Below are 22,324 nucleotides of genomic sequence, written 5' to 3'. Positions count from 1 at the left end.
ATATGACATCTTCTGTGGCGACAATCCATAACTCAGTCACAAATATGAAATAATTTTTCTAATAAAATATCAATGAGAAAAGTAGTTATGACGACCTATAATAAGTCGCTACAAAAGGTCTTCAGCATCGACATTGTTGCCACTAAAAGTGTAGCTATTGTAGCATCCTTAAAGTCGCCACAAAATCCTATATTTCATATTTTATATATAATTTTGTGTATAAATTAAAATTTTCTGGTAAAGAAGTAATCAACCTATGTATCCTTTATTCGTACTAAAATAAGTGTTTATAATTATTTCACACATCTAAAAATATCTTTGAGTTCTTTTGTTGTCTAATTTGAACCGTGATTAGATTATTTATGATATATGCTAATTTCAGTATTTCATTGCTCCTTGACATTTTTTGTTGTTCATAACTGAAATGCTAGTGGCTATATTGAAACTTTTGGGGACTTGAGTACTTATGTGACTAATTGTTACTATTTAGAATTATGTTGCGATCCCAGTTTTTTATCAATAGGGAAGAACTAATTTTTCTTGTTTGTTCACTTGCTTATTATGATAGGGATAGGTTAAAACGGTGCAAGTGAGAGATTTTGGGTGCTAAACAATTAGATATCAAGGAGTTCTTTTTATTCTTTAATCAATATTGAATATATTGAGATGAGAAGGTGTCTTTCTATGTTGTCTTTTGGGTTTGCAGTCATCAATCAATCTGACAATCTTCAACAATTGAAAATGAACATAGTAAGACATTCAGGAATGAAAGTTGCAAGATCACATTACGGCAGTAATTGATCTATCCAAAGCATGCACGAAGGATGATGATGTACCTTTCTATAGAACACTGTAAAGGAGTGTGTTAATTGATTTACGGGACATATTCTTTCGAGCAAAATTTATTATAGCTGAAAAACATATTATTTTTGTGTTTGTGTTTTTTTATGTGTATGCACAATTATTATATGCTATGAAAGTTTTTGGTATCATTGTTTGGAAAATATCTTTACGTATCCTTTATTGTCAATTGGATTGTTATAAAATATTTGTGTTGTATTATTAGAAATAATAATGTTGTATTTTTTTTTCAAAAGAAAAAAGATATTTGTGGCGACCATAGTTAGTCACTAATAATCAGTTATTGTGGCGACAACACTTGCCACTGAATGTTTTGTAGTTATAGTGGCGACAAAACTCGCCTTTAATTAAAAGTCATTTCCCCAAAGATATTTGCCTACTTTTAGAGGCAACTAAATCGCCACTAAATACGTACTTCTTGTGACGACACTAATTGTCGTCACTAATACTACTTTTAATTGTCACAGTTTCCTTTTTTAGAGTCAAACGATATGAACTTTGATCAACATTTTACTATGTATTTTTTCATCATATTGATATGCAAAAAAATTGCAATTTATAGTCCTTTTCGTATAGTTTTTGAATATCTATCTTTTTTTTGTTTAAAATATCAAATTAATGTAATCTAATTCAACTTTGAAAATTAGTCAAATTGACTTTCGAAAAGCGCAATATGACAACTAAAAGTGGATAGAGATAGCAACATTTAGTTATGGAAGTACTAGTCACGACCCTAATGTCGCCACTAAATGTTATTAGTGTCGACTTTGTGGGGTTTTGTAGCAACTTTTGGCACCACAAAATGTAAGATTTCTTGTAGTGAAACTAGGAGGAAACCTTTCATTCTTCGCTGCACTCTTCTTCTCCCCATATCAAATAATGAAACAAGACAAATAATAAAGCAAATAGAAACAAATCTCTACATATAATGCTAGGAAGAATTCACTTTACTTCTCAACTAGGTAAAAGTAATCTAACTATGATGATTGATGAATAAGTTGAATAAGAATTAGTAGAATGAATAATAATAAAGGATTTACATAATGTATCCTAACTAATAGCTTTTGACAACTAAGAAACCATTAGCAAACACTAGCAGCATCTAGCTTTTGGCCGTAAATTTGATGGATTTTCACATCATTAACATAGATAGGAGATTAAGGATGAATGATGAGAGATTATGGTGAAGGTGATGGAGGATTTGGGCGTGGGAGGGGAGAGATACGGTTGACATATAGGAGTTCTGGTGGAGGGTTGATGAGCGGATTATTATTGACCATTAATTGTGATGTTTAAATGTAAAGATAATTAATCAATCCTAGTTTTAAGGGATGTGTTTAATTATTTGATTGTATCTTTTAAAATATATGGTATAAAATATTAAAAGTGGTAATATATGTAATTGTTTAAAAGTAAAGGTAAAATTAGTATATATTGTACTGATGTATGTTAGTTTTTCCAAAATTGAACCCTTTCTATTTTCCTTTTTGGTAATATATATTAATCAATAATTTTTATAGAAGTAAAATCTCTAAAATTACCAATAATAGGCATTGAGATTTTGACCAAATATTTGATACTTTAATAAGCTATATGACAACTAATTAATATTTATAGAATTGGGTCTCATATATGGAAAAAAACATGTTAGTATATATTCGTTACTACGTACAATTTTATTAGTACTATTTTTCCAAATTATTGTCCAAACTGGAACTATAAAACTTATGCAAGCAAAAATAAATTCATTATTATCTTTTTTGCTATGGCGAATTGGTCCGAACTTCCGTACGATCTACTTGTTACGATAGCGAAACTTGTTACAAAGATGGAGGATTTCGTTATATTTGGTGTGGTTTGTAAATCATGGCGAACTGCTGCTACCAAAGAAAATTTTGATGTGTCATTGCCCCAAGTTCCGTTGCTTATGTTGGCTGCTGATAAAGACGATGATTATCGAGAATTCTACTCTCTTTCTAAGAAGAAAATTACACGTAGAGTCTTTCTCCCTGAAGCTAAAGGGCGAATGTGTCTTTCAACACAAGGATGGCTTTGCACCACGAAATATACAGGTATTGGAGATATGACTTTATTGCACCCTTTTTCGCGCACCCAAATACATCTTCCTCCAGCATCACAAGATAAGGATGCAGTCATCGACTTAGCTGTGTTATCTGCTAATCCTTCCCTAACATCCAACTATGTTCTCATGATTTCGTATTTTGAACAATTTAGCTATCATTTTGCTTTTTGGCGACCTGGAGACCTATGTTGGACTATAATTGCTTCCAAAAAATATGGTGAGGTCACTGATATCCACTACTTTAATGGACAATTGTATTTCACTGCTCACCCTGGCATAATCTTTGTTGTAGACCCTGGAAATCCTGGGACACCGCGCTTGGTTATTAACATGGAGGTATATGATATAGTAGTTAGGCGGTATGGGACTTTCTTTCATCTAGTTGAAGTATCAGGTGCATTATTATTTGTTACACAAATTTGTGATTACGAGGAACCTGATGGACCTAATGGTGGGTACAGTGCCTCTATGTTTCGAGTGTGGGAAATAGATGTAATCAAAGGAGAAGCAAAGGTGGTTAAAGAATTGGGAGATAGAGCTATTTTTTTGGGGCGTAATGCATCTATTACCATTAATAATGTCTCTTCTAAACAAGTCGTAGGAGTGAAGCCTAATCATATCTATTTTACTGATGGTTGGACAGAGATGTATCTTCAACTCGAAGGAGGTGGTGGTAGAGATATGGGGGTATACAGTCTTGAAGATGAAAAAATTCAACTTTTTTATGATGGCATTTCCGTTAGTCCTATTTGCCCGCCAACTTGGGTTATACCGTCATTCTGATAACAAAAATGACTTTTGGCATGATATATATGTTTTATTTATTCTCTTTCATTGTAATCTTGTTTATTCTTGAAAATTTCAATCAATTTTAATAGTAGTGTACATCTTCAATCAAGCCTCTATGGTGGTAACAGTGCACCTGATACTTCAACTAGATATAACTGATTTTTATACGGTGGTAAAAGTGGACTAAAATTTAACTTAACAACCAAGTGGGGTTCTTGATTACTATGCTTAGGCCTAGCAACATCAATAACCCAAACTCCATCAAGTGTGATCATATAAAATTGTCCTTTTAAGTAGTGCATATTCTGGAATTCACCACATCCTTCAATATCAATTTTGTTCCATAAGAGATCTCCAGGTTGCCAAAAAGCCAAATAACGTCCATGCTTATTATAATGCCAACTCATTACAACATAATCGGATGTTAAGGAAGGGTTAGCAGATAACACAACTTTGCTAATGACCACATAATTATTATTTTCACGTATTGGAGGAAGCTGGATTTGGGCACGTGAGAAAGGGTGCAACAATGTTATCCTATATGTTAAGACGCAAAGCCATCCTTGAGTTGAAAAAGTACTGTCCCTCTAGCTTCGGGAAAAAATACTCGTGAAAATTTCTTCTTGATAAGAGAGTAAAAATATAGATAATCACCATCTAAGTCCTTAGGTGCCAACATAAGTAACGGAATTTGGGAAGATGACACATCAAAATTTTCTTTGGTAGTAGCAGTTCGTCATGATTTACAAACAGCACCAAATATAACGAAATCCTCTATCTCTGTAATGAGCTTCGTGATCGTAACAAGTATATCGTAGTTCGGACCAATTCGCCATAGCAAAAAAAGGCCAAAGAGAATAATTAGACAAGAGTTTGGAGAAGAAGAATAGTACGTATCATATACGTGAGACCTAGTTAGACTACATTTGGTGGCCACGGGCTACAATCCTTTCGACCCGACCCACGGTTTACTTTCGGGTTTTATTAGGAACATTTGTATGGTATAGTTCAGATTACAAGGATTTGGAGTGTTCGTGGTTCGATTTGGATTAGTTATTGGTTAAAACTAAAATCAAACTATTTTAGTCAAGTTTTTAAATTTCTAAAACTAGATCAAACCAAACAAAAACAAAATAACCATCAGTTTGGTTTGATTTTTTTCGTTTGAAAGTAACAATTGTTTTGAGGACATACGTAATTCGATAGATACAGACACCTAGTACATAAACAATTCACAGAAAACTTATAGTGGATTCAATTAAGCAATATTAGTGTTATTATTACACGAATAAAGTGATTCAATTAAAAGAAAGTGTGACTATCTTATGTGAGGTAAGAGAGGTAAAGATTAAAGTAATGAATTTTGATAGAATTGACTTAGGCCTCATTTGTTTGTACTTAATGAAGGTCTGAATAATTCAAATATTGAGCCATTAATTGCGTTTGTTTTTTTAAAAAAATAAATCACTTAATTGGTGCGAAAGCATCTGATTCTCTTTCATTGTAATCTTGTTTGACATATGTTTAATCTTCAAAATTTCAACTTTTTTTTTAATCAATTTTAACAGTAATATACCACCTAAAAAATGAGTTTTAGCGGTAATTAATTAGAAATTACCGTTAAATATATATTTTTAGCGGCTATTAGCACTCTTTGTATATGTCTCTAAAAGCATTAGCAACATAGGATCTAATGACACTTAACTAATGCCGATAAAGACTTTAGCACTCTTTATTAATGTGTCTATTTATTGCCGCTAAAAGTTATTTTTGTTGTAGTGTATATAATGCTAAATACTAAGAGAATCTAGCCACTGGTGTACATCTTCAATTAAACCCGTACGGTGGACCAGTAATCAAAGGATCCATTTTCTTTTCTAGATAATTGTGGTCGATTAATTCCATGGATTACTTGCTACTTCCTACTAGAACAGATATCAATATCTTTTTCCACCTTAAGACTTGGACGGATGAGAAGAAATCACCTATCGAATCTGAATGAGCACACACTTAACAAGCGTAGTTATTGTTCCTTTTATTTATCAACAGCCAACATAAGTAACGGGATTTGAGGCGATGACACATCAAAGTTTCCTTTAGTAACAACACTTCACAATGAAATACAAACAACACCAAATACTACGAAATCCTCCATCCCTACCAAATGTTTTGCTATCGTAACAACTAGGTCGTATTGAAGTTAATATGTATAACTTACAAATATTGTCAATCACGCAAGCTTAAGGGATTATCTAGATATTTAGCCAACATATGAATAACTATTTCAAATACTTCACATTCAAGGAAAGTATAATTAAAATTGATTAATCTTCAAAAATAAACATGTATAAAACACTATTACAATGTAAGAGAACAAAATAATTTCCCTAAACAAGCAATATTGCAGAAAACAAAAACAAATGGCCAAAGTCAAATTAAAACAAGAGCTAGCAATTTTAATCTAAAATATCATAACGATGGTATAATCTAAGTTGGCGGATTAACAAAAGTACTACCAAATTTAATGCTAGTATAATAAGGTTGATTTTTTCCTTCTTCAAGATTATAAGCAAAGATACCCTGTCCTCCCAAGGGAAAGAGCTCTCTAAAACTATGAGTAAAATAGATGTGATTTGGCTTCACACCTATAAACTTAGAAGGTTCCAATGAAAGCTGAATCATTACATGCACCCCAAAAATATTGCTCTATCTCCCAATAATTTAACTCCTTTTGCTTCTCCTTTGATTAGATCTAGTTCCCATACATAAAATAAATGGGTCATATCCAACTAGTTTCTCATTTGTAGAATATTGTGTAACAAGTAATAGTGCACCTGATACTTCGACTAGATAGAACTGACTTATAAAAGGTAGACCACAATTGTTTAGCTTAATAACCAAGCGGGGTTCTTGAATATTACGCCTAGCAACATCAATAAGCATATAAAATTGTCCTTTTAAGTATTGCATATTCAGCATTTTACCACATCCTTTAATATCAATTTTGTTCCATAAGAGATCTCCAAGTCGCCAAAAGGCCAAATAATGCCTATTCTCATTCCCATAATACGAAATCATTAGAACATAATCGGAGTTATTTAAGGAAGGGTTGGAAGATAAAACAACTTTGTGGATGACCACACGATTCTTTTAGTACTAATTATTTTATTAGTGTATGTATTTAAGTACTAATTATTAATTGTAGCCTTAAATCAAATATTTTGTTTAAGACCTTAATTAACAATATATGTATTTATTTTATTTTATTTATAAAATAAGATTTTTAATTATAAAAATAATTTTTTTATATTATACCTTTTTTTCTCTCCTTTTTGAATTAATATGCTGATTTTTTGGAACTGACAAGTTATTTCTCATAAAAAATTATGATTTTCTCTCTCTTCACTTTTTATTTAATCAATCAGAAAATTGATTTTTTGCCGTCTCTCAATTTGTAATCCTTCTTTAAATAGATCTTATTCTTAATCATAACTGTTGTGGTTCAAAATGGTATAACATTACCATTGGTATTAATAGGCACTACATAATTTTATTCTAATAGTATGATATTTTTATATTAATATGTATATACCATGTATGACCTATAATAGTTCTTAAGTAATTCTATTGTTAGGGAAAATTGTATGAAATAGCAAATTATTAATTCAAATTAAATGTTATAGCTATAGTTTATTTTGTTTGTAATTCGCAGCAAACATCTCATTTTTTTGTCATCTGATTCGATACACAATTAGTCATTTTCGGTATACAATTAGCCATTTTATACATTTCGGTATAAAATGTGTTTGTGTTTGTATAAAGCGAGAGAAAAGTGTATATACAAATACAAATACATATATTTTCGTCCTATACATTTATAATAATACAAATATAAATCTTATTATACAAATTACAATGTATAAATGAATTTATACAAAACTGAACAATTTGTATAAAATTGGATGTATCTAGCAAATTATACAAATCAAAAGCTTCATAGCAAACATAAAATTTGTTATGGAGTGCAATTATGCAAACTATAGTTATAATATACAAATATGATTTTTATGTTTGTTATATGTGAAAGTTGCTCTTGTTTATATGAATACACCTATGTGTTAAGTTAACAATATAACTCAATATATACCAATAAATAACACAAATATGAACTGTATTTTTAATGAATATTCAATCATTTAATATACTAATATTTATACCAATAATTATTATAAAATATACCTTTAAGTATACCAATATATATGAAATTATTTTAGGGCAAATTACAGAAATCACATACTTTTAGGGCAAAATTACAATTTATCCCTTAAAATTTTATAATTACAGAAATCCCTCAAACGACAATAATATAAGCGCTGATACACTAATTTGATGCGCGAGATACAATAATATAAGAGTTGATACATTAATTTGATGCGCGAGATACAACAATATAAGCGATGATACATTAATCTGATGCGCGAGATACAATAATATAAGCGTTGATACACTAATCTGATGCGCGAAAATGAGGGATTTTAGAGATTTGTAAAACTTAGAGGGGATACTGGTAATAAGTAAACCAAAAGGTGAGATTTTAGTAATTTTTCCATTATTTTAAGTTTTAACATCTAATTTGGGCTAAAAAATATTTTATACCATAAAAAAAAATTACTTTCACAATTTGATATATTTAAATTGTAACTTACCATTTCGAATTACTTACTTAACATTTTGAATTAGTAATCATTGTCCAATCATTTTTAAAGTTCGGTATAGAATTTTATATATATATTTAAGTTGTAACATAAAACTACTCTTATATCAATAGGTCATCTTATACCATTAAATGCCACATAGTAATTCTTAAGTAATTATGTTCTTAAGATGAATACACTGTGTATTAACTAACGATATAACTCAATATATATCAATAAATAACACAAATATGAACTGTATTTTTAATGAATATTCAATCATTTAATATACAAACATTTATACCAATTATAGAAATAATGTTATACCAATAATTATTATAAAATATACCTTTAAGTATACCAATATATATGAAATTATTTTAAGTTTTAACATCTAATTTGGGATAAAAAATATTTTATACCATAAAATTTTATTTATTCTCTTTCGTTATAATCTTGTTTAACGGATGTTTATTCTTCAAAATTTCAACTTTCTTTTAATCAATTTTAACAGTAGTATATACACTATGCTGATATATATAATGCTAAATATTATATTTCAAAAAACAAACATATATAATTAAACAGGATTACAATGTATGAGAAATAATCCCCTAAACAAGCAATATCTCAGAAAACAAAAACAAATGGCCAAAGCCAAATTAAAGCAAGAGCTAGCATTTTTAATCCAAAATATCATAATTCATAACGATGGTATAACCCAAGTTGGCGGATTAACAATAGTACTACCAAAATAATTAATGCTAGAATAAATAGGTTGATTTGTTCCTTCTTCAAGATTATAAAACGACATATCTTCAACACTCCGTCTGTCCAAAGTAAAAAGCTCTCTATAATTATTAGTATAATAATAGATATGATTAGGCTTCACACCTATAAACTTAGAAGGTTCCATCGAAGTTGAAGCATTACACCCCTCTATCGCCCTTCTCCTTTTATTAGATCTAGTTCCCATACACGAAATAAATAGGTCATATTATGTCAAAAATAAGATCCAACTAGTTTATCATTACTAGAATATTGTATAACAAGCAGGGGCGGACCTAGAGTCTGCCGAGGGGTTCACCCGAACTCCCTCGGAAAAAAATTACGTTGTATATTTAAGGTATTTTTAAGAATTTTTATGTTTATATATTGATTTTGAACCTCGATCCTGAATATAAGATTAGAGGTTGACTTAGTGGTTGATGGGTTCAAACCTCAAATCTTAAGCACTGCTCTTTTTTTTTCGAACCCCCTTAATGAAAATCCTGAATCCGCCACTGATAACAAGTACTGGTGCACCTGATACTTCGACTAGATAGAACTGCTTTTTATACGGCCAAGGTAGACCACAATTGTTTACCTTAAGAACCAAGCGGGATTTTTTATTATTACGCCTAGCAACATCAATAACCCAAACTCCATCACCTTCACCTGTGATCATATAAAATTGTTCTTTTAAGTAGTATATATTCAAAATTTTACTACATCCTTTAATATCAATTCCGTTCCATAAGAGATCTCCAGGTCACCAAAAAGCCAAATAATGACCATACCTATGCCCTTGCCAATTATACGAAATCATCACAACATAATCGGATGTTAAGGAAGGGTTGGAAGATAAAACAACTTTGTGGATGACCACATGATGATGATTGTTATATTCACGACGAGGAAGCTGAATTTGTGCATGTGAGAAAGGATGCAACAATGCCATCTCTACGATACATGTAATATATTCTAGGGTGCAAAACCATTCTTGAGTTGAAAAACATACTTTCCCTCTAACTTGGGGGAGAAATACTCGTGAAATTTTCTTCTTGGTGAGAGAGTAAAAATCTCGATAATCATCATCTAAGTCCTTAGGTGCAAGCATAAGTAATGGAATTTGGGGTGATGACACATCAACATTTTTTTGATAGCAGTAGTTCGCCATGATTTACAAACACCACCAAATATAACGAAATCCTCTATCACTGTAAAATGCTTCGCGATTGTAACAAGTAGATCGTATGGAAGTTCGGACCAATTCGCCATAGCTAAAAGAGACATTATAGAATAATTAAGGGATAAGGGTCTGAAAAATACCCCAACTTTGGTCGAATTTGTTGTTGCGATACTAAACTTTCATGAGGACCTATTACTCCGCTGAACTATTTAATAGTGTATTTTTTACCCCTGAACTATTTACTAGTGTATTTTAAAGGTATATATGTGCCCCACGTGGACACATTACTATTTATAATTTTGCATTATTTTTTATGTCCACGTGGGCAAATATAGATGTTTAAAATACGGTATTAAATAGTCTAGGGAGGTAATAGGTCCTCATGAAAGTTTAGTACCACAACAACAAATTCGATCAAAGTTGGAGTATTTTTCAGACCCTTATCCTAATAATTAAACAAGAATTTGGAAAACAATAATAGTACGTAATTTATACTATTAGCTAGGTTGTTATGTGAGACCTAGTTGGACTAGATTTGCCGGGCACTTGGCCATCGGGTTACGTGCCCTTCGACCCGGCCCACAGTTTTATATTTTTCGGGCTACGTGCCCTTCAACCCGGTGTGAGAGCTATTCACTTTTTTCGAAATTCTTGTTGTATTTGTATTTGAAATTTGAAGAAGGGAATACTCAATAAGTTGTTTTAACTTCTTTTTTTTTTTTTTTTTTTGTTACTTTTACTGATTTTATTCTATTTTTTTCATTTTTCAATAAAATGACCACATTTAAATTAAAAAGGGTCTGATAAACCCCTCAATTTGATCATTTAGAGCTCATATACCCCTTGTTATGAAAGTGACACATATATACCATATTGTTATCTTAAATCAGTATTAATGGTTGGGGCAGGGTTAGCAAAGATTGAGGGGGTTCATATAAACCACCATCGATGAAAAATTACACTATTATATAATAAAGTTGAACACCCTTCAATTTTTTGGGTATTTTAACTTTTTCCTATTATGAATCCCATTTTGTAAAAATCCTAACTCCACTGAATTTTATGTGTCTCCATAGAAATGAAGATTAATCCACTTAGTAAAGCCCAATAGCAAATTGTGGCCAGTGGGCGAGCCTTTTAGTTTGTTCAACAGAGATGTGGGCTTGAGGCTCAAATTTTCGACAGAAAAACTACTTAATTATACAAATATTTTTCGTATAACTATTAAATCTCACATTATTTTAAAATAATTACATAGTCACATGTTATTTTAAATTAGTGAATTACATGAATACATTTCCTTTTTGCATATCAGCTCAATTTCAAAAAACATTTATGGGCCGAATTAGTTGGGTCAATTAATAAAATAAGTGTGTTTTTAATAGAGCCATCAATATGGGCCGGACTGACCTAACCCGCGATTTGATAGGGTTGAGCTGCGATTTTTGGAGCCCATTTAAGAAAAAAATTTTATAGCCCGGCCTAAATAATTCTGCCGATTTATGAGGCTTGAGAAATATGGATAGGGCCGGCCCGTGGGCTAAATAAAAATTAATTAAAAATAAAATAGAGTATTAAAAATAACAAGAGTCTAAATTCAAAATCTGTTTAAATTTTGAAATATTACAATTTAAATACAAATTATGTTTATAAAATATGTACTACATAAAATAAAAAATCCCTAAAATTTCTATGAATCACTACATAGGCCATTGCTTATGGAATATTGTCATAATTTTTGTGTTTTATTATGATCATTGGAAAACAATTAGATTAATATTTTTATTTAGCTATTTATGTTTTTACTTGAAATCAAACTTAATAAATATTATAAGATAATTTTATTTGTGGATTTGATTAACAAGTAGTAACACTAACACCATGTAATATTATCTTGTCGATATTTATGATAATATTTTTAAATTATAGTTTAATTTAAAAAATTATAAAAAAAAAAAGTTTATTTTTAAGAAAAGAGGGTTCGCCCGTAGCCCACATACTTGTGGGCTGGGCCGACCATTTTTTGGCCCACACTAAAAATGGGCTAACCCAGCCAAATCCATCAAATTTCAAAGCATGCATGGGTTAGTCCGGATGGGTGGGTCAGCCCATATTGACAGCTCTAGTTTTTTAACTCCTCCAAACCTAAACGAGCATGTCATTTATGAATTATTTTGTCACTCTTAAATTACAATTAAAAGGAACAATCTCAAATAGATCAAGATCTAATATCGGATCATTCTAGGTGAACCTGATTGCTATAATCTCTTTGATTTCGTGGATATGTTACGATTACTCATTAATGACTAATTAAATTTGATAGATCCCCCCGCACAAAATAAATCAAATGTTGGCATATCTCTTAAAATATTATTGTGTTTTATACATATTTAGGAAATTTGTAAACATATAGAAAGAGAGTGTAACATCTCGCACCTAGAAACGACTATAAAGAGTTTAAAATATGAAAATATTGATTTTTGGAAAGAATAAGGAAATCTGAAAATTTTTGTCTAAGTTAAGAAAGTGAGTTTTGGCCATTTTCAAATGGCCATAACTCCTAGCTCCGAATGATTTAGGAGCAGTTATTGATATGGTTGGAAAGCCCTTGGAGAGACCTTTCCAACGCCGCCAAGTTTACACAATTTCGACATCATATGAGTGAGATATGTCTTTCGGAAGTTGGACTGTTGGATTGATGAAAGTCCCAATCCGGAATTAAAGAAGGGCAAAGTAGTCTTTTCTCTAATTTATTTCCTTTTAGGGATTTATTGGGGTAAAAACTTATTTTTTGTTAGATTAAAAAAATTAAATTCACGCTTAGGGCTTGGAGAAAAGAGAAAAGAAGAAAGAAAGGGAGAAAAGCCAAGATTTCGCCAAGAACGTCAAGCGTTTGAAGTGAAATTCGTCGGGGGTGATCCCTATTAAGGTATGTGAGATCTTTTAGTGATGGGTTAGTTCGCCCACACACCAACTTGTTTCAATTCAGCAAATTTGGAGTTGTTTGAATGTTAAAAAAGTGAAGTTCTTGAAGAACATTGTTGGATTCTTGTTGGTTGATTGTTGAATGCCTAGTGTTGATTTGATTTGTGGTTCCGGGCTGTTTTTCGAGTTAAATCTATTGGGTATTGAGGGTATTAATGATCCTAAGTGTTTGGGGAAAGAACCATGGAAGTTAGGAGGGCTTAGAGATGAAAAATGGAGAAGAAAAATCGTCAAAAACCTGGGGAAGGGGATGGGGCGTCGCGCCAGCCAGCGCACCCCAAAAGGGGCTCTGAAGTTCACCCCTTGGGGCGACGCGCCAGCCAGCGCGCCCCAGCTGGTCCTCTGAAGTTTGAGCGTTGGCGCCCCGCACTTCTCAAAGCGTCAGGGACGCCAGTTTTCCCCATTCTTCCCCCACCTTTTCGTACTAGTTCCTAAGTGATGTACCTATGTTTCCTAGTTGTTTCTAACACTCTGAGGTACATCTAAACATCATGAAATCATCCATAAACATGAGATCATGAACCTTGAATCCATAATCCAATTCATGGAAAATGAAGATTAAAGTCAAGGAAGTTAAGAGTCAAGTCTAGAAGTTAAGAAGCAAGTCAAAACAAAGTTTCTTAAAGTTTTCAAGAGTTTTAACAATGTTCTAACTTCGTTTTAAGACTCAAGTTTTCAAGTTAAGTAAAGAGTAAAGAGTTGAGTTCATTTCTCAAAAGTTATAAGGGAACTAAGTATGTTTTTACACATTTGAGCAAGAAAAGGGAACATTGATTCCAAGAGAGCTTTTAAGCTAAGTTTTGAGTAATTCTCTCAATTCAAAGTATTTGTTTTTACAAACATATGAGCTAAGGATATTTTGGGAATAGTATTGAGCATCGATATGGAGATGCGAGTTCATATTTACTCAAGTCTTCATAAACCATGTAGCCATCATGGGTAGTAAAGGATCATACTTTTTAGATAACTCCTTAAAATGCTTTTAGCATAGACTAGTGGATCCACTAAGTTAAGCATTCTATATGACGGCAAAGTATAGGACAGTTCTGGCAGCATGGGCAAGACGATGTATCACCACTTAGGCTCATAGTGGTAGTTGTCGGTTAGAGAATCTCCCACAGAAATTATATTACTTTTATATATAAGTAAAGTTGAGTTTGTTATTGCTTTATCTTTAACGAATCAAGTTGTTTACACTATATTACAAGCTTTACATATATATCACATGTGTCTTATTGCTTTATATTGAGTTCAGTTATTCATGAGTTGTACAGAGTCAAGGTAAGTGTTCATTCTTACTCTTTTTAAGCATAAGTTGTTGTTTAGTATTCCAACTCGCATACTAGTACATTCAATGTACTGATGCCATTTGACTTGCATCGTCTTATGATGTAGACACAGGTAACCAGGATCTGCATGCAGCGCGCCTTGTTGATCCAGCTTGAGCATTCAAAGTCTGTTGGTGAGCCTCCCTGCATTTCGGAGGACCCCTTTTATTCGCTTAATTTCTAGTTTAGTTCATTAGGATGTTGTGGGGTTTGGCCCAACATCCATCCTAGTTGTTTAGAGGCTTCATAGACAGTTAGTAGTTCAATTGTCTTTACATTATCATTCAGATGTTGTTTAAAGACTGAGTTGTCATTTTGGCTAAACTATTATTTCTTAAGTATGCATGAGTTATATTTTCTTATATTTAAGTCTTCCGCTAGTTAAGTAAGTCAAGCCAAGGGTTCGCTTGAGGCCAGCAATGGTCTTCAAGTGTCAGTCCCTTCCAGGGTGTAGGCTCGGGACGTGATAGAGAGTCTGAACAAAAATTATTAGATTCACATGAACCTGTGGCAATTGAACTTCAAACACGTTCATCTAAAGTTTTCACTGCTATAAGTGAATTGCAGACTCCATTAGTAAATCAAACCTATTTTTCTGAAATTTGCACTGTTATATGTGAGTTGCAGACCCCATCCGAAACAAGATTTTTATAAAAATCAAATAGTGTACAAAAAGACAAAAAATAAAATAGTCAATCTTTCCGTTTCAATTTATTTGTCTTACTTTTCTTTTTAGTCTACTTTAAACAAAAAAATTATTACTCTTCAATTTCAACTTTCCATATGACATGTAGATTTTTTTATAAATTCTATGTAATGTCACGAGATTTAAAAAAAATGAACTTTTTTTTAACTTCGCATTGTGTCAAGTTGAAACCAGACAAACAAATAAAAAGAAAAGGCATGTCCATTAGTCTATATTGCAAATGATTAAGATGAATTACATCATCATCACAGAGGAAATAGGAAGTTCACTTTTTTTGGATGACTCTTTTTCACTTCTTCAAAATTATGATCTTATAAGTTGGCTCCACAACATGATCATTAAGATATCCTACTAATATCACACTATACATTTTTCAACTTTTCTATCTTTGGAGGAAAAAAGTAGACAGATTTTGCACAATTTTCTGAAAGAGATAAAGATGAAATCAAACATATGCCCCTTTTTCTCAAAAAAAAAAAAAGTCTACCCTCTTCTCCCTTATTAGCTTTTTACACTTTTATGCAAATCTACTTTTTCTTTGTTTGATATTTGATATTCATATTAGAATCAGTTAAGTTTAGAATTGCATCAAAAAGTCTCATATTGAAAGTAAAGCACTCCAGGTGACTCTATAACAAAGGCTCAGTTAAACTTAAATTTTCTTATTATGGATGAATGAATATTTACGAGTTTATCACCATCCTCGTTGATGTAATCATTGAATATTATTATCAGTACATTTTTTTCAACAGTCCAATTAGTCTACTTCAATCAATTTGAAAGGTCACTCCTACATTTAGGTGCTCTTCTAGTCAAGTCTTTATCACTACATTCTTTCAAATTTTGAAGACTATATCTCCTATAGAGTATCAGAAACACTTATTCACACCTAATATTTATGTGAAACAAAAAATAATTTAATTATAAGGTCACAAATTAATGTTAGAGCTATAGTTATCAGTTATCATCTAATGATGGTTAAATTATTGAAGGTCATAACCTATAAGATGAAGTTGATTTCTCATATGGTTTACTCAACGTAACTAACAACTATTCATGACTAGTTTAAACAATACAATCCGAACTAGTCGAGCTCTTTATATAAATATCAGACACCGAATTACTAAGTTAATTGAACATATTGTAATTCATGATCCAACAGCTAATTACATGGTGTAAGTCATGTCAAAAAATAAAAAGTGCATGCATGCTCTTCCACATTTAGAATATTGTAAATGATTAAACAGTCACTTAATATTAGTGCTTTTCTTTAATTATTTTGGATTCATTCATGCGTGTGATTAGTGGAAACATAGATATGATCTCTCTCTAATTAACTATATTATTTGATACGACTGACTAACTAATACAAACATAAGAAACACTTGAAAGAAAGTGGACTATTGAGATTTAGTTTTGTATTAATTATTAGATTATTCCACACATATATATACAAAATATCATGTTATAACTTATAAGATCAACATAGTCGGTCCCAAAAAATATCGATTGAGACATAAAATGATCCCAACACAATTGAATGGATACAAAGAATTTTTATAGTTGATTTTAACAAAATTTTGAATTGACCTATGGCTATTGATTTACCCGGTCTCAAAGTAACATGTTAGGTCGATGTTTTAAAAAAATTCATATAGTAAATCCTAATAAAATGGAGATATAGTTTCTAGTTATATTTATCTATTTATTTATTTTTATTTCAGTCGTATCATATGATTCATGATTTTATACACAGCATGCAATTGCCAATTGGAATGTGTTTTCACTTTGCAATAAAGTGTGGGACTCTTTTCTTATCTTTTTCATCTCCACCACAGTCAAAATCTCATTATTATGTTTCACAGTGCAGTCAATGAAAGCTACCTCCTTTCATTGATTTTTACACCCCTCGTTTTCTTTAGTGTTCGGTATTCGCATTAAAATTTTAATTAATTTAAATTTGTGTCGTTTATTAATAATGATTTTTAGCGATAATTAATTAACGGTAATAATTTAATTGTCACTAAAAATAAATTTTTAGCGACATTTAGCACTCTTTGTAAATGTCCTAAAGCCTATAGCGACACTGGATTCAATGACAATTAACTAATGCCAGTAAAGGCTTATCACTCTTTGTTAATGTGTATATTTATTGCCTCTAAATGTTGTTTTTTATAATGTATAAGATTTATTTAAGGAAAAAAACACTCTTTAACAGCTTGAACAAGAGACCTTTGATTTAGGATGGAGAAATTAATCATCTTCATCCCCCCATAATCCTGATTGATTATCTTATCCTTTTCAACTTCTCGTAGATTCTTAATTTATTTATTTATATTTTTTTATTAAAGTATGATCATCCAAGGAATCAAGTGCATTTTGATGGAAGATTTGGTTACATTTTTTAATTAATAAAGAGAGATATTGTACTAATCTCCTATGTAACTACAAGATTATGGTCATCAAAGACCTATGGAGCTAGCATATTAATTAGGAGTAAATATTAATTTTTCAAACTAACCCAATTAGGAAATGTAACTGTATACTTATTATAGATGGGGACAGTTTGAGCATGAGTTTAGTGGAGCTAAGATACATGATTACGTAGAAATTACTAGGGAATTAAAGTCCTATTCAAATAGAAAAAGCAATTATCCAAATGATTACGTAGATAGTTTATTTTAAATTACGAGTTTCAAATATTTTTTATTTTTTTAAAATTTTATGTCAAGTCAAACGATATCACATAAATTAAAATAGAAAAAGTACAAATTACTGTCAATTGATAAATATGTGTATATATGAAAGATAAATAGCTTATATTCAAAAACACGATCAGAAAAAGGAGAAAGTGGAATTTTTGAAAAGGAAAAGAAATTCATTTTACTATTTAGACGAAAAACGTATTATGATGGTTTGGTATTAGGTAAGCACCGAGGGCGAATATAATATTTTACCAATTATCAAGATTGTGAGTCCGCTTAGCTTGGAGCAACGATAAAATTATTTGTATGTGATCTATAAATTAAGTATTTGAACTGCGGAATCAATGTGTTAGGTAAACTATCTATATTATACTTAGGGATCGTTTGATAGAATGCATTGCACACTCTATTTGTACTATGTTATGTCTAACTAAGACATGTCAAATCATTGTATTAGCAATGCAAGGAGTTTTCAAAGTTCAATATATGCATATTTAGCATGGTTAAAGACACAATTGTCCCTTCAAACATTTTTCATATCCTTTCCAAATCAAATCGTGCACAAGAAATAATCTCATCATAACTAATGACAACCTTAATGATACATCATATTCAACATTATTTTTATACACCTTACCAAATTAAATAATTCCTTAGAATACAACCTTTCTCCAATTCTACAATGAATTAATATTAAATATTTTATGTATCGAACTATCTTTTTTAATCGAGAAATAACTTGGAAAAACTGTGCCATCTAACACCATACTATACAGTTGAGCCTTGAAGTTTATCCCATTGCCCATCCTATACAGTTGAGCCTTGATGATCATTCGTAATAAAAGATTCCTTAAATTTATTAATCCGATTAATTTAGTATAATTTTATTACATAGGATTTATGAAAAAGAAAGTACTCCATCAAAGATTCTTTTAGTTTTCAATTTTAAAGGCGAAATATCTGACTAAAAGTGAAGATATCTTATTTATCTCATCACACTTTTTAGTGACCGATTAAGAATTGTGTTTGGTATGCACAGTAATGTTCTCCAAAGAAAAGTTTTTTGAAAAATATTTTTCTTATAAGTGGTTTTTTGTACTCTCTCATTTTTTCTTTCGATAAGTAAGTAAAAAACATATAGTTATTTATATACAATCTAAACAAATACTTTCGAAGGTTAGAATAATCATGTTGCCGGTTGGTGTGGAGAGTAGAAGGTGGGGGGTGGGTGTGGTCATAGGGGTGTTGACGGGTCGGTTTGGATCGGTTATTGGTCAAAACCAAAATCAAACCAACTTAATCGGTTTTAAAATTATCAAAACCAAATCAAACCAAATATAATATACATTTATTTGTTTGGTGGTTATTGGTTTCGGTTTTGTTTGATTCAGTTATTAACCATACACAACAATAAAAGAAACAATTCATTCAAAATGTGAAAAAAGTGACAACAATTCATTCACAACGAAAAATAGTTAGAATGACTTAAATTACGGAACTTTTGATCACTAAATTTACTACTAATAAAGCTTCAAAATTCACTATATTGGCCTAGAAGGAAGAGACAATAATATTTTCAGTCCCACAAAGAATTGTCATAGACACTCATATACATGAACTCAATAAGATAAATGTTTTCATCTTGGACATTTTTGCTTTCAATAAGTAAATCATAAAGAAATTTTAATGAAAATATATGTAAGATCTTTAAAGTTGTTTATAAAAACAATATATTAAGTATGTATATTAATAAAATATATGTATATAATTTATCGGTTCGGTTCGGTTATTTATTCGGTTTTTTCGAATAAAATCATAACCAAACCAAATACTATCATTTTCAAAAATCTAAAATCAAACCAAACCAAACCCAAATAAAATCGGTTTTATTTTATCGATTTGATTTGATTTTTCGGTTTGAATCGATTTTTATCCAAATCGTGAACACCCCTATGTGGATGTCGAATTGGAGTGTGGGGTAGAGATGATAAATGAACATAAAACGCTATTCACGAAATTTATTTTCACTATTCGTATTAAGAAAGTTATTTTCATAATTTCTTATTAAGAAAGTTATTTTCATAATTTCTTAAAAGACTTATATTTTCCTAATTACTATTAAAAATATTTTGATTAATTTAACATGAAATGAAGCTCATCGGAAAAAAAGTTTCCCAACTACTGCACACCTAACTCATTTATTTTTTTCCCTAAAGATTCTCTCATGAGTCATGACCAACGTCTTTGATTTGATTTTGATTTTATAAAATGATATAATGAACAAAAGACAAAGTTATACTCCCTCCGTCCCTATTTACTTGTCCATATTTCCTTTTTTGGTTGTCTCTATTTAGTTGTCCATTTTGACAAATCAAGAAAAGACAATAAATTTTTTCCTATTATACCCTTATTTATACTTCTTGAAAATTGTAAAAGTGTATGTTGTTTCCCTCCAATTTATTTCACTTGAATTCAAAGAAGTGGTTGTAATTTTGAAGTGACAAATTGTCATAAGGGTAAAATTGTAACTTCACTGTGCTAATCATTGTTGCCTTAATCTGTGTGCCATTTCTAAAGTGAACAACTAAAAAAGGACGGAGGGAGTAATACTTAGTACTTAATTTGCTATAATTGCTTTTTTTCCATTCGATTGTTTTTATTAACTTTATTTATTTATTTATTTTGTTACAATAGGAATCAATGAAGAAGATGCCTTTGATCAACACGAGTTGTGGTGTAGTCGTATGACTATTTCACCTTTAATTAAAATTTTGAGTTTCAGTCCTGAATATAGAAAAAATTTTACTAAGAGCATTATTTTTTAATGAATCTTGCTGATCTGAATTTAATCCTACTTCAAATACTAAAACAAAGAAGAAGATGCGTTACATGTCGCAATTTTTTAAATATTAAACAACTGGCATTATTTTTATAAAGAAAAAAATAAAAATAAGTGGCATTATCAAATGCTCTTCTTTGTACTAATATGGGAAGTAGGCCAACAGCCCAACATTGCATGGCTTCCAAGTACGTTATTCTACTGGCTCTCCTCTGCAGATATCTCAGTTTGCTGCATTATTTCGGGTTCGATAAAATTTAACAATTTTGATATAATTTTTTAAATATTATTTAAATTTAAATGATGTTAAAATTGAAAATAAAGTTTTAAAATGTATTTGGTTATAATTGTTTTAACATATTTCACTTGTAAAAGATATAAATAAAACATGACTTGTATCTATAAATTTTAAAAGCTATGAGAATATTCAATTGTACCAAACATACAGACATTGAAAACCCTTCATCGACTATTCCATGGAGTCAATGAACTAAATTTCGTACCAAATATATTTCTACTATTCCATTCATCAAGTAAGTGCAACTAAATTTCGAATCTGACTGTATTTTTGTTAAACTTTTTTAAATAAGGTTAAAATTTAAATATAACGTTGAATATTTTATATGTGTAAATTACTTTATTAATAAATAAATTTAAAGGCAAACTCATTATTCACCAAACTTCTTCTCATGTGTGTGATCTTGACCAGTGAAGCGTATCAAGAATAAGAATAATTAAGTATTGATGGAAGAAGTACTTCTTAGAAGGAGATGTTTAGAAGAAGACGTCTAACAGACTTCTATAAACTCTTGAACAAAGAGATCAGGATAAAGACATTGTATTGGGAGATTTGGAACACCCAAAGAGGTATTGTAATTATGATTATTGTAAATGTATGAAGGTTATTGAGGTTAAAAGTATTATTTATAGGATGTATAGGGTTAGAGCAATCTTATCAAATGAGATTCTGAAGAATTTTGAAAAATCACCGGTGGAATAGATAAGAAGTGTCTGACTAAGATGTTAATATATTTTCATTTTGATAATTATGATACTTGTCATTTTTCAACATCAGATATACGATAACATTGTCCATCAAAATTGTCATAATTCTCGACATACTTTATTAAACACTAAGCTACACCTTCAAATATATATTTCATTTTGATAATCATGATACTTTGACTAATTTCACGAATACATATCACCTCTCAATAACAATAAATATAAGATGACTTTATCCATCAAAACCATCATAATTTTCAACGCATTTTCTTGAACACTAAGTCACACCCTCGAGTGGATAATACACCCTATATTTTTTGCAATCCCTTATATTCCAATTTGTCCTATTTGCCCCCGCCAGATATTATTTCCATAAGC

At 30.7% G+C, this 22,324-nt stretch overlaps 2 protein-coding genes across 3 annotated transcripts in view; one reads left to right on the top strand and one right to left on the bottom strand.

The window, feature by feature from the left end:
* Positions 1 to 22,324, bottom strand: part of LOC125878425 (ATP-dependent Clp protease proteolytic subunit-related protein 2, chloroplastic) — a 204,749-nt gene that overhangs the window by 31,708 nt on the left and 150,717 nt on the right. The gene's annotated exons all lie outside the window — the stretch shown is intronic.
* LOC125843184 (uncharacterized) lies at positions 2,627 to 3,727 on the top strand. Its single transcript, XM_049522400.1, has one exon. The coding sequence runs from the start codon at positions 2,627 to 2,629 to the stop codon at positions 3,725 to 3,727; it is 1,101 nt and encodes a 366-aa protein (XP_049378357.1).

Source organism: Solanum stenotomum, chromosome 10, assembly GCF_019186545.1.
Source record: "Solanum stenotomum isolate F172 chromosome 10, ASM1918654v1, whole genome shotgun sequence".
In the NCBI taxonomy this organism is placed as follows: Eukaryota; Viridiplantae; Streptophyta; class Magnoliopsida; order Solanales; family Solanaceae; genus Solanum; species Solanum stenotomum.
Note: the sequence above shows the minus strand (reverse complement) of the source record. Positions and strands in the feature narration are given on the sequence as shown.